General features: G+C 44.4%; 2 protein-coding genes across 2 annotated transcripts in view; both read left to right on the top strand.

Annotated features, from left to right (window-relative positions):
- PLEKHA2 (pleckstrin homology domain containing A2) overlaps positions 1–4061 on the top strand; it is a 45958-nt gene extending 41897 nt beyond the window's left edge. The window contains 1 exon segment of the mRNA XM_030312585.2: positions 265–4061. Within this exon segment, the coding sequence (XP_030168445.1) occupies positions 265–627 (363 nt within the window). The 3' untranslated portion in view covers positions 628–4061.
- Positions 4062–4150: 89 nt separating this feature from the next.
- On the top strand, positions 4151–15048 carry HTRA4 (HtrA serine peptidase 4). The gene is made up of 9 exons (XM_030312584.2): positions 4151–4863; positions 5302–5401; positions 6181–6385; positions 7265–7459; positions 7882–7914; positions 9752–9866; positions 10487–10544; positions 10964–11059; positions 14492–15048. Exons 1-9 carry the CDS (start codon positions 4386–4388, stop codon positions 14655–14657), a joined length of 1446 nt encoding a protein of 481 aa, XP_030168444.1. The 5' UTR covers positions 4151–4385; the 3' UTR covers positions 14658–15048.
- Positions 15049–15613: the final 565 nt, after the last annotated feature.

The raw sequence follows: 15613 nt of genomic DNA, 5'->3' as shown, positions 1-15613 counted from the left end.
TTTTATTTTTTGGTTGTTTGAAAGCGGCAAGTTGGGTTGGGTAAAGAAACAGAGACTCTGATGTGTTCTACACGTCTCCCTGCCAGGCAGAACATGACACATCTGGAGTGAATTCCGTTGGTTGTACTTGATTTCCATAGACAGGGGTCTCTGGACCTATGAGGTGGTGATCCTAAGTGGCTGTTCTTCCTGGGGCTTTGGAGTAGACATTGTCAGGAAAGCCCTTATTTTCTTTTGTTTTTTTCTTCCCTTTTATTTTTGTAGGATATGTCCTTTTCTAGATCCATCTCTTTGACTCGCTCTGGAAGCTCCAGCCTGTCAGGTGGGCCCAACTCTGCCTTGTGCAGGGGGCGGCCAGCTGTGGAAGAGAAAAAAGCCCTCTGCAAAGCCCCCTCTGTGGCTTCCTCCTGGCAACCCTGGACACCTGTCCCCCAGGCCGGGGACAAGCTGCTTCCAGCTGAAGAGACTCCTGGGGACTCCTTGTTCATGCCTCGACCTGGGGAGAGCAGTACTTCTGGGGTGTTGCCCAGCTCCCGGATAAGGCACAGATCAGAGCCCCAGCACCCCAAGGAGAAGCCATTTCTGTTCAGCCTTGATGATGAGAGCATACGAACTTCTGATGTGTGATAGGGCACGGTACCCTGGGAGGGGGGAGGACTCAAGAAAAGGAGGCCATGACTCAGTTTCCCTACCTTTTGGAAGGTGGTCAGAGACCCTTTGGCACTCATATTCCTGTGGATGCTCTGTGGGGAGGGCCCATTCGGTTGTTTTTTGTTTTTTTGTTTTTTTGTTTTTTTAAATATAATACAGCGTATTTGACTTGGAAAATCACGAGGTTAGACCTGTAGGCATGCTCAGTGGAGAGCAGGTTGCCTCTCATTTGACCACTCCAAGGTCTTTCTGGTGAGAAGAGGTTTAGTAGTGCAGTTTCATCCCAACCAAGTTTTATTTCCGTGTCCTAGTTATAGTTTCTTCCTTAGGTTTCCAGGCCGGGCACAGAGTCTTGGGCAGTCATCTGGGTTATCCTATTCCTGTTTATTGGCTGAGGTCTAACAGTGAAGTAGGAGTAGGTAACTGACCCAGCTGAAAGCAGCAGACCTAGGCTCTGGCTTGACTGAGATACATTCTGAGGGGAGGTGTTACGATCTGGGGGCTGGCAGGTAGCTCTCAGAATGTCCACTAAGGTGGATCCTCCCAGGGGAGACTCTTCCACTGAGGAAGAAATAGGGATCTCTTGTAAGGTATGGGGAAAGATTCAACCTCAGTGCATCAGCCAGTTTGGGGAATTATTCTGTTCTTGTCTACGACCCCAAATAATGTCAACGTGAGTGATAGACCTGCCCATCCAGTTTCTGTGTCAGGCCCCGAGGATGGGTTTATCAGTGTTAAAAGTTACGACTGTTGAGAATAGGGCAGACATTTCCACTGAAGTGGCGTTATTTGGAAGTCTCAAGGGTTGATAAGTGTATGATAATTCACTTGTGTGATAGATCGGATCTCTGTTTTAGAGTGTTAGAATTGTTTTGAAGCAGGTGCTGGGAAAACATGGATTATAGTTCATCCAGATAAACTTTTCTGATCCGTGTTTTCCAGACAGAAGAAAAGGTCTGTTTTAGTACAGATGGATTTCTTGAATCCTTACTTCACAGCTCTCTTCAATGGGCTGATATTAGTCTAATTTTAAGTGCTGTATATTATATACCCTGGCAGATTTGCTTTCTTTCTAACTTTTTCTGTTGCCCTTTGAATGAAGCCTTGTGTACTTGCATGATCACACCTTGTAATATGATAAGGTTCCATGTACTTAACAGTGAAGAGATACAAGGATAATCCTGAGAGGTATTTATATTTTTAATAAAATAGAAACTATGCATAGAAACATTGATTTAGAAGCTCTGCATTGCTGACTAGAGATTTCCCAGGTAGAAGAGCATAGATTGCCTTTTCCACCCAAATTTCTACCTTCTTTCAACTTGACAAAAGATACTATTTCCAGGTCCCTGGGAGAATTTGTCTAACTTAATGTGGCCTACTGCTAACTTACCAGGGTTCCGTAAAGGGAGAGAAAAACTAACTCATTTCTGTCTATACCTTTCAACAGCTAGATCAATTAGTTACCTTTAAATTAAAAATTAAAGAGTAGAGGAAGATACTGAGAGAAGCATTTTTACCTAAGTGAATATCTTCCCCTCCTTATGTCCAGATGTAATGCAGAGGTAAAAACATGTCATCAGAAACCCCTAGGGGCTTGAGGGAAATCTTTGTTCCTTTAATGCAGTGTAGTTCCCTTGCATTGTTTGGCCTAGTGGTCCTGTTATAAAAAAAGACATCTACTGGATCTCTCTCTTTTTCTCTCCCCCCACTCTTTTTTGCAGACTCTTGTAGACTTTTGTCCTCAGAAATCTGTGCTTTGGGAGTTAGTTATTCATGGGTGAGTGAGGTTACAGCTTCAAGTAGCCATTTCAAATTCTTAAAGCTCCTCATCTCTGGTTTCATCTTCAAATTTTCCTTAAGAAAATTCTTTGGCTAGGTCAAAGAAGGTACACAATAAATGATATTGCACTAGCAAAAATAAATTAGGAACTTTTGAGATCTCTTTAAACATCCCCCAACTCATGAAAGCTGTCATCCTCTGGCAAAAATGTATCCATTTCTCTTTTGTTAAGTAAACTCTCTGCTAGAATACTACTGCTAAATTAATTGGCCATTATAGTAAGCTGATATATTTCTCATTCAGTAGGGTCTATTTTAAGAATGTGAGTTCAATATGCTTATAAATCTAGACTGTATTATTATGATGGAAACAAGGACTGTAGATGGCAAATACTTGGGAATACCAAGTGAGAACATTGTTAATGTGGTTCCAACACCAGATAAATAGAATTATCTTCAATGGCACTTAAAAGCATTCTAATTCCCAAACCTTATTTCAGAATTCCTTTTGTGTCCATATTTCTTACCTTCTGACCAATTTCACATCACAATTTTTAATGTCACTTCACATGTGAGCCAAAGATGGTGCCTATGCAATCAAAGCATTTGGCTTTCAATTTTTTTAATGTTTGTTTGTTTTTGAGAGAGAGAGAGGGAGACACAGGACCCGAAGCAGGCACCAGGCTCTGAGCTGTCAGCACAGAGCCTGTCATGGGACTTGAACCCACTAACCACAAAATCATGACCCGAGCCAAAGTTGGACGCTCAACCCACTGAGCCACTCAGGTGCCCCAAGTGGTCTTCCCTATAATTGAACTATTTACCATTCACTATCTTGAAAGCTTAAGAACTTAAGCTTAAGAATGAAAGCTTAAGAATTTCTGTGGTGGTTGGTAAATGTAGTTTCGCCTTTTGCATCCTGTGAGACATTGTAACCCTAGTAAGGTGAAGAGTGGACTCAGGTCAAAATATTGGAGGTTATACGTTTATTTTTGAGTAGAATGCTGAGTGAAAAAGAGCAGAGGTAAGGCCCAGCTTTGTAGTTTACTTGACACAAAAGGTTTTTTCTTTTTCTTCCTAAATATAACTGTGCTCTGATACGAGTAAAAGCAACCAATAAATAAATAGCAGATTGAGTAGCTGAGCAGTGGAATTTGATGTTAGTTTTCACTGTTGACCAGATAAACAGGCACATGGAAGTAACACCATTTTGGAAATTGAGTTTCCCAAATGAGCTTTGTTTATAAACTTTGAACATATCAAAAATGGGCAGTTTATTAAATCTTTTCTACCAACATCACTTTTTTTTCCCCTCATCCTTTTTTTCCTCCATGTTATTGCCTGCAGCAGTCACAGTCACTCATGCTAAGTAGAGTTTGAGTAAAGCTAATATTGGCAAAAATATACTGTTTGACCCCTTCCCCCACTGCTTATGGTGTGGCATGATTTTGTGTTTTGAACCAGTACGTTTCAGCTGTGAAATGCACTCACTGCAAGCACTGAGCTGAGTGCATGGAAACTGTTATGCTTCTCATTTTATGTGATCTACTAATTGGTATGTAGCAAAAATAATTTTCTAAAACTGTTTTGTTGCTTGTTTTGTAATAAAACCATGTGAAATACTGAAATATGGTGTATGTTTTCCTAACGCTGACCTTCTGTCCGTGGGTGGGTGATCTCTCTAGTCAGTGTGCCCTATTACTGGTTTTCTGGACTTCCCGAGGTAAGTGCCTGCACAGGGCAGGGCTGGCGACCTCTCTTCGTGGCGTGGGGGTAGACCTGGCCCCGGGGCGGGGACGGTGTGGGTGATACGTGTGGGATCTGCCAGGTTCTGCCCCATAAAGTCTGGGGGTTGGCGGAGGCGGCACCCAAGCCGGGAGAAAGTGTTGGTCACGTTAGAGCAGTTGCGAGACCAAAGGAACTGGAACAGAGCGAAGAAGGAAGGGGGCAGAATGACTAGATCTCTGCTGCGGCCCACCGCGCTCGGACAACTCCTGCTGTGGCTGCTGCTGCCCCCGCTGCCTGTGCCCAGGGTCGAGGCTAGGAAGTCCAGGCCCTCGCTGCCCTGTCCGGCGGCCTGCGAGCCTACGCGCTGCCCCCCGCTGCCCACCTGCTCCGCTGGGGCGACGCCGGTGCTCGACCGCTGCCGCTGCTGCCGCGTCTGCGCGGCGGCCGAGGGAGAGGCCTGCGGCGGGACGCTGGGCCGGCGGTGCGCCCCGGGGCTGCAGTGCCGCGCGCCGCTCAGCGCCCAGCGCTTCCGCGGCGCCTGGATGGGCACTTGCGGCTGCCCCGCGGCGGGAGCGGCCGTGTGCGGCAGCGATGGGCGCACCTACCCCAACCTGTGCGCGCTGCGCGCCGAGAACCGCGCCGCGCGCCTCCGGGGCGCGCTCCCGGCCGTGCCCGTGCTGAAGGGCGACTGCGCCGACCAAGGTGAGCGCCGGCCCGCGCGCGCTCGGGCGCTCGCGACTCCTCTAAGCGGCGCGCCGTACTCGGGGTTAGCCGCAGGCTCGTCCCTGCGCCTTTGCCTGCGGATTCAACTCCTTGTTCCCAATTTTCTTTCCTTCTTAGGTGTCTCCTTACCAGTTCCCATGTGGTTTCTCCCCACTTGCCTCCCCAGGCCTGTTAAACACCGTCTCCCCCTTTCCCTTTCTCTTTTTTTTTTTCCCCCACCCGGGATGGGATGACAGCTGTTTTCCTCAAGGCGTATCCTTACGGGATGGCCGTGAACATAAAGGGGAGCCCGAAGAGAGGAAGGGGAGGGAAAGGGAACTGGAGGAGGAGAGACACCGGGAGTTTGGGGATAGGACACCAGATGCGGTCAGGCAGCGGGACGCCCACCGCCCCCAAGCATGGAGCATTTCTTCTCAGGGACCAGGAGTGTAGGCCGGCTCAGGAGCAAGTACAACTTCATCGCCGCCGTGGTGGAGAAGGTGGCGCCATCCGTGGTTCACTTGCAGCTGTTCCGCAGGTAAAGGAGGCAAGAGGCGGCCGCCAGCTGCCCAGCGGTCTGTTTATGAGCGCCTGCCCACTTAAGTCCCTGCGCTACCGCTTTACAAGCATCGTTTAGTCATAAAACCTGCTGTGAGGAAATCGCAGCTCAAAACAGGTTGAGTAATCTGTTCAGGGTGGTTTAGCCAAAGAGCGGAAGCGTAGGGTTCCTGACTTCCAAATCTGGGCCACTCCTCTGCACTTAGTTGCCTGGGGTTTCACCCTCCCTCATCTCCCACAGACAAAATCTGAGAGTCAGATGTAAGAGCTAGAAGGCATCCTGATGGTGATCTTGCTCAGGCTGCTCGTTTGCATGGAAAGGAATCATGTGTGACAAGACCAGTTAGTAGTGGATCCAAGCTGGAACCAGCCTTCTCTTACACTCTCTCCCTGCCTGGGGCCTCAGTAATGTGGCACTCAGTAACGTGGGATCCACGTTTGGCCCCAGTAGCATGATTAGATTAGGTCTCTGAAGCAGAGGGTTGCTGCTCTGACCATCGCTGAAGGTGGGGGTCAGAGGTGGTCCCTGGAAAAAGGGAGCTGGAATCAGCTCTCATTCGTGATCCTAAGAGATGGCCAAGGCATTGAACATGCAGAATCCAATTACACATGGAGAGCATGAAAACAGGAGAAAGTAAAATGTCTGAGAAAACCGTGGTGGCAGTATGCTTGATAAATGAGAGGTTCCCATGTCCCCAGACTGTGATAGATCCCCTAATTTTCCTGCCCTCTGCTTATGCCGTTGTCTTGCTGAGACAGGTCACCTCTTAGCAGCAAGGATATTCCTGCATCCAGTGGCTCTGGGTTCATAGTGTCTGAGGATGGGCTCATTGTTACCAATGCTCACGTCCTCACCAACCGGCAGCGGATCCAGGTGGAGCTCCAGAGTGGGGTCCAGTATGAAGCCACTGTCAAGGACATTGACCATAAATTGGATCTTGCGCTGATTAAGATTGAGCCAAACGTGAGTATGCAAGGGCCAAATCAGTCTGTACAGCTGGGGATTTTCATCAATTTGCTGATACTTTCTTTCCCATCCCACTCCCACACATCTTTTCTACCTGGTATATGCTCTTTTCTGGTTTCTTTTTTTTTTTCCTGTTTTTCACTCCTCCTTTGTTTATTTTCTTCTCTGCCCATCTGTATATCCCTAACAATTTCTATTAACTATCCAGCCTCCTTTACCTCTTTTTTCAACAGATGCTGCTTCTGGGAAGCTTTGTTTCTGCTTGCCTTAGAATACTAGGAATGATTGCAATGGATTCAAAGCTGCTGAGGAATACTTTGAGGTGCTTGCTACACAAAGTGTAATCTGCACTTCAGCAGCATTGACGTTATCTGAGAATGTTTTAGAAATGCAGAATCTCAGATCCCACCCCGGGCTACAGAATCAGAATCTGCATTTTAATAAGATCCCCAAGTGATTTGTGTGCACGTTAAAATTTGAGAAGCACTGCTCTGGGTGATCTCCTTTCTGTTTATGGCTTAACCTTGACTAGGAACCTTTGAGCTGGAATCGAGCTAAGTTGCTAATGTCAGTTTATGTTCATCAGCTACTTCACTGGTGGTTTAGTTATAGTAATTTCTACAAAGCAATAGTTTTAGATTTTAGAGATGATACTGATCATCTTATCAAGTGAGAGAGTTTGGTGGTTGCTGGAATTTGAGGAAGAAGCATCAGGCACTTGTAGAATGTATGTGGGTGGGTAGGTGATTCTTGGATTTTAACTGCCCAAATGATAGAGACGGTGTCATATGTGTGTTGAAAACAAATACTGGTTGATTCTGTTCTTGATTTGTTTTTCACCTCTCTGTCCTTCCCATCCCTTCTGGTCTTGTGCAGACTGACCTTCCTGTATTGCTGCTGGGAAGGTCATCTGACCTGTGGGCTGGAGAGTTCGTGGTGGCCTTGGGCAGCCCGTTTTCTCTGCAGAACACGGTGACTGCAGGAATTGTCAGCACTACACAGAGAGAGGGCAAAGAGCTGGGGCTGAAGGATTCGAACATGGACTATATCCAGACTGATGCCATAATTAACGTAAGTCACTTGGGAGGGCCATCCTCAACCCGTTAGGTACTGACAGGACAGTGAGAAGGACATGTAAGAATGCCCTCTTTTCCCATTGGCCTGTTGGGGATGTCCAGAGTACAGTTAGATCCTCACGAGAGGGATGGCATGCCATGTTGTTAGAGTTCAGCCTGTTTGATGTGATAATTGGCATCCATGGTAGCCTCTTAGGTCTGTCATAGGGGTCACCCCCTGCTGTAGAAGGTGGTGGTCCTTTTGCTGTTGTCCTTCATTGGCACTGACTTCAGCGTTGGTGATGACGGGGGCACGGCTTTGCCTATCTAGGAGGAACAGGCACTCATCAGCGTAGGCTGCTTTTGGTAAACCTCTTTAGGAACCATGTATAAATGACAAGGAGAAAAGTACTGACTTTTCCAAATTTCTGTCTTCAGCATGGGAATTCTGGGGGACCGCTGGTGAACTTGGTAAGTGACCACTTTCCTTGCTGCTTCACGTCTCTTCCTCACTTTCAAAGACTTTACAAATTCCATGATGCAGACTAGGATGTCACCCTTATGTAGAGATTTGTGGTAAGATGCTTTTCTGTTATTACATCGTTTAAGTAACCAGTTATCAGAAATTTAAATCTACAGTGGATTTATCATCCTGGCATGTGATTTCATCAAACTGAGAGTGCTAGGGTTTACTTATGCTTACTGACATCTCTTGAGCATGCTCTCTGTCTTCATCGCGTAGTTAACACAAGTCCTGGGCACTAAACTAAAATAGATGTTAAATGACCAACAGTACTATGTAGGGTTTATCCTTGAAACCCCTCTGCTGCTGCATATGAAGAACTGTTCCTGATCCCAAGATGCTAACTACATGATGTGGTCTGTTCAGGGTTAAATTTAGTCTTGATAGAGATGACAGAAAAGCCACAGTAAGAATCCATTGCTCTGTCATGTTTCTTTAGTTTCATTCAGCATCTCTAGTGGAAATGGGAGTTTCTTGTTGCTCAATTATGTGGGGAAAGCATGAGAGTGTAGTGCTGTTTGAGACAGTCTGTGATCATGCTTTCTGAGTCCCTTTGAGCTGATTGTTTTTGGTTCTTTACACATTACAGTTACTTTTTGGAGGATGAATTGTATGTGAAATTACTGAGCCCCTTTTTGCTTAGCAATGCATGTAATTTTTTGCACCTGCTTTCTCCTGTAGACAATGAGTCTACTAGAGTAGACACATTGTCTACTCTAGTAGACAATGCACATTTTCAGGCCACATTCCAGACCTACTGAATTATAATATGTACTTTTATTTTATTTTATTTTTTTATTTTTATTTTTGGGACAGAGAGAGACAGAGCATGAACGGGCGAGGGGCAGAGAGAGAGGGAGACACAGAATTGGAAACAGGCTCCAGGCTCTGAGCCATCAGCCCAGAGCCTGACGCGGGGCTCGAACTCACGGACCGCGAGATCGTGACCGGGCTGAAGTCGGACGCTTAACCAACTGCGCCACCCAGGCGCCCCATAATATGTATTTTTTAAAATGTTTATTTATTTTTGAGAGAGAGAGAGAGCATGAGCACAGCAAGCAGGGGAGGGGCAGAGAGAGAAGAAGACACAGAATCAGAAGCAGGCTCCAGGCTCTGATCTGTTAGCACAGAACCTGATGTGGGGCTTGAACCCACAAGCTGTGAGATCATGACCTGAGCCGAAGTTGGATGCTTAACCAACTGAGCCACCCAGGAGCCCCTATAATACGTATTTTAGTATGATCAGAAGTCTCTTTTCTACCCTTGCCATTACTCAACAAAGGCTAAAGGATGATGAAGTGCACCAAGAGGAAAGTGTTTCCCACTTCTCAGCTTTGGCCTTGTAGAGCTTTGTTCTCTAAGGTCAATTAGCTAATCCTGAATAGTTTCACTGAAGTGTTGCCTTTTTGCCTTTTCCATGTTTTTTTTAGTTTCATTTAAGCAGAAAAGGCAAATACTCCCTGTCCTCTTATTCCTGTCAAAATACAAACTGTGGTTCACTTTTAAAATCAGTTTGGCGAAGGAAAAAAATGAGCTCAAGATTTTAAAAAATGTCCTCAGTAGGGATTTGCACATGGGTAGGTATCCCCCCCTCCCCTGGTTTTCCTACAACGCTGTGTGTCCCGTAAGGTAACATCCGCTGCTCTCTGTTGAAGTCCGCTTTCCTCTAGCCCCTCTGTGTTCTGACCCTCAGTGACTGGCTTCACTCTCTCCTCTGCTGGTTTTAGTTTTGCACCTATCAGTTTGCATGACTTGGAGACCTAATGATGGCTCCTCCCTTGCCAGGATGGTGATGTGATTGGCATAAATACACTCAAGGTGACCGCGGGAATCTCCTTCGCAATTCCCTCAGATCGAATTCGACAGTTCTTGGCAGAATTCCATGAGCGCCAGTTGAAAGGTGAGGGGAGTTAGGACTTTTTCTTCCTTTCTTGTGTTTTTCAGGAGCACTCAATCTATCATAGAGACTGCCATTAGGAATTCTGTAGAATACTGAGTCACTAATACCCAGCTCTTATCACGTTGGCTTGAGTGGCAATATTGGGAGACAAGGCACAAAGCCAGGCATGTATCGTCCCCAGAAATATGTGAATTGTGGTGGAAAGGAAACCCATGGGCTAGAAATGGGAGTGGATGGGAGGAGTGTTCATGCTAGTGACAAAGATTCTCTGAAGCATTTTCATTGCTGACACCCCAAAAAGACAGTTATTATTAAGTTTATTTACTTATTTTGGGAGAGACAGAGACAGCATGAGCAGGGGAGGGGCAGAGATAGAGGGAGAGAGAGAGCACCCCAGGCCCTGCACTGTCAATGCAGAGCCTGACCCAGGACTTGAATCCATGAACCATGAGATCATGACCTGAGCCGAAACCAAGAGTTGGATACTTAACCGGCTGAGCCACCCAGACGCCCCTGAAAAGGCAGTTATAATAATAGTAAGGATAATCCATGACTTGGTGTCTTTTATGCTCTGCCCAAAGAAAGGAACTCTTGTTAATTTTCCTAATTTTCCTTTCCAGGAAAAGCTCTTTCACAGAAGAAGTATCTCGGTCTGCGGATGCTGCCTCTCACTATGAAGTAAGCGTGGGTTTGAATGTGTCTGGGTTGTTTTTCAGAAGCAAAAGTCACAGCTGGACAGTCTTAACAGGTGATCTAAAGCATTTGGACCACAACTAGCTACTCTTGTGACTGCAGGGCCTTGTTGTCACTGAGTAGGTGCCTCTGCTGGCACCAATATTTGCTGAACGTTTCAGTAGCTTCTTTCTCTGTGGCTCTACCTTATAATGTCCCATGGTCCCAGGCTTCGGCAGAGAACCAGACCACCCCCGGGGAAGAATAACTGTGACCGGCTTGATGGAATTCTCCCTGGCCACTTGGAGCCTTGAGTAGAACAGATAAGAGTACCTACTGAGTTGGAGATTTTGGCCAGGGCTCTGAAGATTATTAAGTCATTGTGTTTCTTAACCTTCCGGGAAAACTCTTCTCACTTTTCTTAGCCTTCTTCAAGAGATGAAAAGGCAAGATCCAGATTTCCCTGATGTGAGTTCTGGAGTTTTTGTGTATGAGGTGATTCAAGGAACAGCTGCTGAAAGGTAAGAGCGCAGCTCACGTGCCGTAGTAAAATGTGTGTTGGATTGAGACGTGCACTGTTCAGTACAGTGGCCCTCCCCGCACATGACTGTTGAATACCCAGATGTGGCTGGTGTGACTGAGGAACTGAATGTTCTTTAATTTTATTTAAATAAAAAAAGAGGTAATGGATGTAAAATATTTTTCCATTAAACATACCTTTTGTTTTGGAAGGACTGCCTTTCATACCTTAATCACTGCATTGTGTAAGATGTTGTATAGTAGCATAACAGGTGTGTGTTGTTTCTAGTGGATTTCAAAGACTTATATGAAACAGTGGAAAATAACTTAATAATTTAAAAAATTACATGTTAAAATGATAATATATATATTGAGCTAAAATAGGTATATTTTTAAAATATTGACTTTGAGAGAGAGAACATGCACACAGAAGAACGTGCAAGGGAGGGGCAGAAAGAGAGGAAGAGAGAGAGAGAATCCCAAGCAGGTTCTGCGCCGATAGCGTGGAGCCTGACGTGGAGTTCGATCTCATGACAAGTGAGATCATGGCCTGAGCTGAAATCAAGAGGTGGACGCTTAACTGATTGAGCCACCTAGGTGCCCCCAAATAGGTATATTATTAACATTAGTTTCATCTACTTTTAAAGATATTTCTAAAAATTAAAAAAGTTTAAAAAAAATATGCCTACCAGAAAATTTAAAATTATGTATGTGTCTTGCCTTACGTTTCTATTGGACAGTGTGGATTTAGACTTTGAATACTTGTGTTTGGAAGGACTTCTTTTGGGAAGGGGATGGTTCTTTGTAGCCCAAGAATTCATGATGAGTTAACAGCATAAGCTTAAATTAATTTTGCTAGGAATTCTCAAATCTATTCTTTCGATACCTTAGTTATTAAGAACAGGAAGAATTCAGAGGACTAATGGTTTAATAATATATTTTAGGTACTTTCAGACACTTTTTTCTTTGAACTCTGGAAGACCGTATCAGAGGCCAGCACTGAATGAATGAATGAATGTAAATAAAGCAAAGGCTAGAATAGCTTATCAAAGAAGTGCTCAGCTGATTTTACTCTTGTCTTTAAACATTTATACTAACTACTGAGGGAAGAGGTGGTTTGTCCTACAGTTATTTTCCTGAGTCTCTCTCTTATACTTCTTCAATATCCCTTTCTCACTATTTTTGGTTTTCAAGAGCTCAGTCACCTTTTTAGACTATGGCAACTCTTTTACTAGGGGGAAGAAACCACAGGGTACTAACTGTTCAGAATAGCTAAGTAGTAGGTCTCATGTTACTAAATTTGGCTTGTCATAGGCTTTTCTAAACTTTCTTGCTTCCTGCCCTCCCCCCACCCCTTTATTTTTAACTTTTGGCTCAAGGCCAAAGCTATTTCTTTCAGCTCTCCAAGTCCTTGCTACTCAAAATGTGGTCTGTAGACCAGCAGCATTGGCATCACCTGGTGCTTTTTAGAAATGCAGAACGACAGGCTCTACCACTGAATCAGAATCTGCATTTTATTTTTATTTTTAAAAATGTTTATTCTGAGAGAGAGAGAGAGAGAGAGACAAAGAGAGAGAATCCCAAGCAGGCTCCATGCTGTTAGCATGCAGCCCAGCTCCTGGCTTGATCTCACCAACCGTGATCATGACCTGAGCCAAAATCAAGAGTCAGATGCTTAACCAAATGAAGCCACTCAGGTGCCCCAGAATCTGCATTTTAAACAAGAGCTGCAGGTGATTTGGATGAACATTAAAATATGGGACTTGCTTGAACTCACCGATAAACCAGAAATCTATTATTTCTGGCTTCACCCACTTATATCTAATAATAATCACAATTATTATAGTAATAACAGCTGGCACTTATTAACCACTATGTCAGGCATCATTTTAAGTGTTCTACATACTTATAGAACATACAATAGTCTTATGATATAGGCATTAATTTATAGAAACGGCAGCTGTGGTACAGAGAGGTAATTACTTGAGAGGTACATAATTATCCAGAGAGCAGGGATGTGGAATCTGGCTTAACCCCTGGATTATCCCGTTTTGTAGCTCCTTCTCTTGTTTCTGAGAGGCAGAGTGAGTAGCCAGGTGGGTTTTCAAGTCTGAAAGACCCAGGATCAAATCCTTTAGTTTCTTCCAAGCTGTAGGACATGGGAAAGATCATTTATCCTGGCTAAGCCTCACTCCCTCATTTTGGTGTGTAGTTTACACTAATAACTGGCAGGTTTCTTTATCTTTTTTCTTCTATTCACAGAACTATAATGAACTAAGTTTCTTCTTTGTACACTGCCCCAGTCATCCTCCTGAGGTGTCCTTGTTCTAAAGGTTTTCCATGCTTTTAGCTTTGCCCTCAAACTTCTTTTCATAGCCTCTTGCTTTAAATTTCTATTAAAAAAAATTCCACATTCTTGGTAATCCTCCCACATCCTTCCTTTGACTTCCCATATCTTTTTTATTTTTTAATTTTTATTAAAAATTTTTTTTTAATGTTTATTTCTGGGACAGAGAGAGACAGCATGAGTGGGGGAGGGGCAGAGAGAGAGGGAGACACAGAATCCAAAGCAGGCTCTGAGCTGTCAGCACAGAGCCCGATGCGGGGCTCAAACTCACCAACCATGAGGTCATGGCCTGAGCCGAAGTCGGTTGCCCAACCGACTGAGCCACCCAGGCACCCCTCCCATTTCTTTAAAATGGTGTCTCCTGGAGTCATTTCATTTGATGAGCCTCTTCCAGCCTATTACTGACTTTAAGAGAAATCATCAGCATGGCCATATATGATTGCAGTGTTTTTGTGTTTGGAGGTGCTTTTTGTTTCTAGACTGTGTACTCTATGTGAAGCAAACGTGTTGGAGACAGAATGTAATCACAGCTTTGGGGAAAAGGAGCCTACAACCAGAGCCTTAAATATTTAGACTTGGAGGGGTGACTGGTTTTTGACTAACTGAAAGCAGAGCCACCATGCAGCTCAGCGTAGTCTACTTCCACAACCATGGGTGAAGATGGGACAAGTGGGCTGTCAAAACCAAACTGATAGAGTACAACTGTCTGGGGAAAAATGTATATTGCTTGGAAATATATTGCTTCATCTTTGCTTGAGGTTTACAGAGGTCAGAGAATGATAAAAACCAAAAGCTAAATTCCCTATTCCAAACCAAATCCAATATACGGGAGGAGTAAACTTTTTACATGATTGTTAGAGTACTGACTTTATAAAGGTAAGTAAGACTGTTGTCCCCAGATGATAGTCCCCAGGACTATCTTAGGATAGTCCTCATATTTGGAAGGATTGAGGCTATTTCTGGTTTCCTGGTTGTATGTTTAATGACAGCAAAATAATGCCAAGAAATGACATTAAATTCTGGATGGGGACAAGCAAAACTTACAGTTTCATGGTTCTTTTCTCCCCCCCCCCCCCCCCCCCCCCAGCTCTGGGTTGAGAGACCACGATGTAATTGTCAGCATAAATGGGCAACCTGTTACCACCACAACTGATGTTACTCAAGCTGTTAAGGACAGTGATTCCCTTTCCATGATGGTTCGTCGGGGAAGTCAAACTCTGATCCTGACAGTCACACCTGAAATAATCAATTAAATATCTTGCCTTAAAGAGAAATTATCTAACAAAACCAAAGCTATATTACCTGGTTTGTATTGAAGATGTACCAAAGATGGCAAGTTTTAGGTTCTCTTTCTTATAAAGAAAAATGAATGCTTTAAAACACACATACATTCAGGGACCTTTTGGTTGGGGTGCTCTACTGTTGGTTGCTAAGAAGCCTTACTAAAGCAAGTGAAGGACAGGAAGTCTGGGAACTGATAACATTTTATTTAAACAAAGAAACAACTGAAAGACAGGCACAGTTTCTAATTTAACCTTGACAGAAGGCCGCTTTAGGACTTTAAAACTTCACTATAGCTACAAACTGGATATAACACAAACATCCACACACACACCAAATATGAAGAAACAACCTGAATCCAGAGTGCAAAGGAAATCCAATTGTTAATAATACTCCTTTTCCCAGTTTTTCAGGTTGTATCATATTTGGCCAAGGTTTATAGATGCAGAGGATGGGCATCATTTGCAAGTCAAACTGACACTGGCAACTGCAGAGTGTCACAGAGAATATTAAAGATTCTCATGATCACCCTGACAGTGGTCTCCAAAAGCTTTTCTGACTGTGAGAAGGGCTTCTTTTATAAGACAGATACTTCAATAACTTATAGATTTTTACCTTTTTACCCTAGCTCATCCTCCTGGCAACATTAATGATTTTGAGTCTGAAAGTTGCCAAAGTGTTGTTTTTAAAGAAAGTAGCTTTTGGTGGGGGTTTGTGAATATCCTGAGATTTTTTTTTTTTTCTTCAACGTTTATTTATTTTGGGGACAGAGAAAGACAGAGCATGAACGGGGGAGGGGCAGAGAGAGAGGGAGACACAGAATCGGAAACAGGCTCCAGGCTCTGAGGCATCAGCCCAGAGCCTGACGCGGGGCTCGAACTCACGGACCGCGAGATCGTGACCTGGCTGAAGTCGGACGCTTAACCGA

This window comes from Lynx canadensis, chromosome B1 (assembly GCF_007474595.2).
Source record: "Lynx canadensis isolate LIC74 chromosome B1, mLynCan4.pri.v2, whole genome shotgun sequence".
Lineage (NCBI taxonomy): Eukaryota > Metazoa > Chordata > Mammalia > Carnivora > Felidae > Lynx > Lynx canadensis.
The sequence above is the reverse complement of the archived record's forward strand: the minus strand, read 5'-3'. Positions and strand labels throughout refer to the sequence as shown.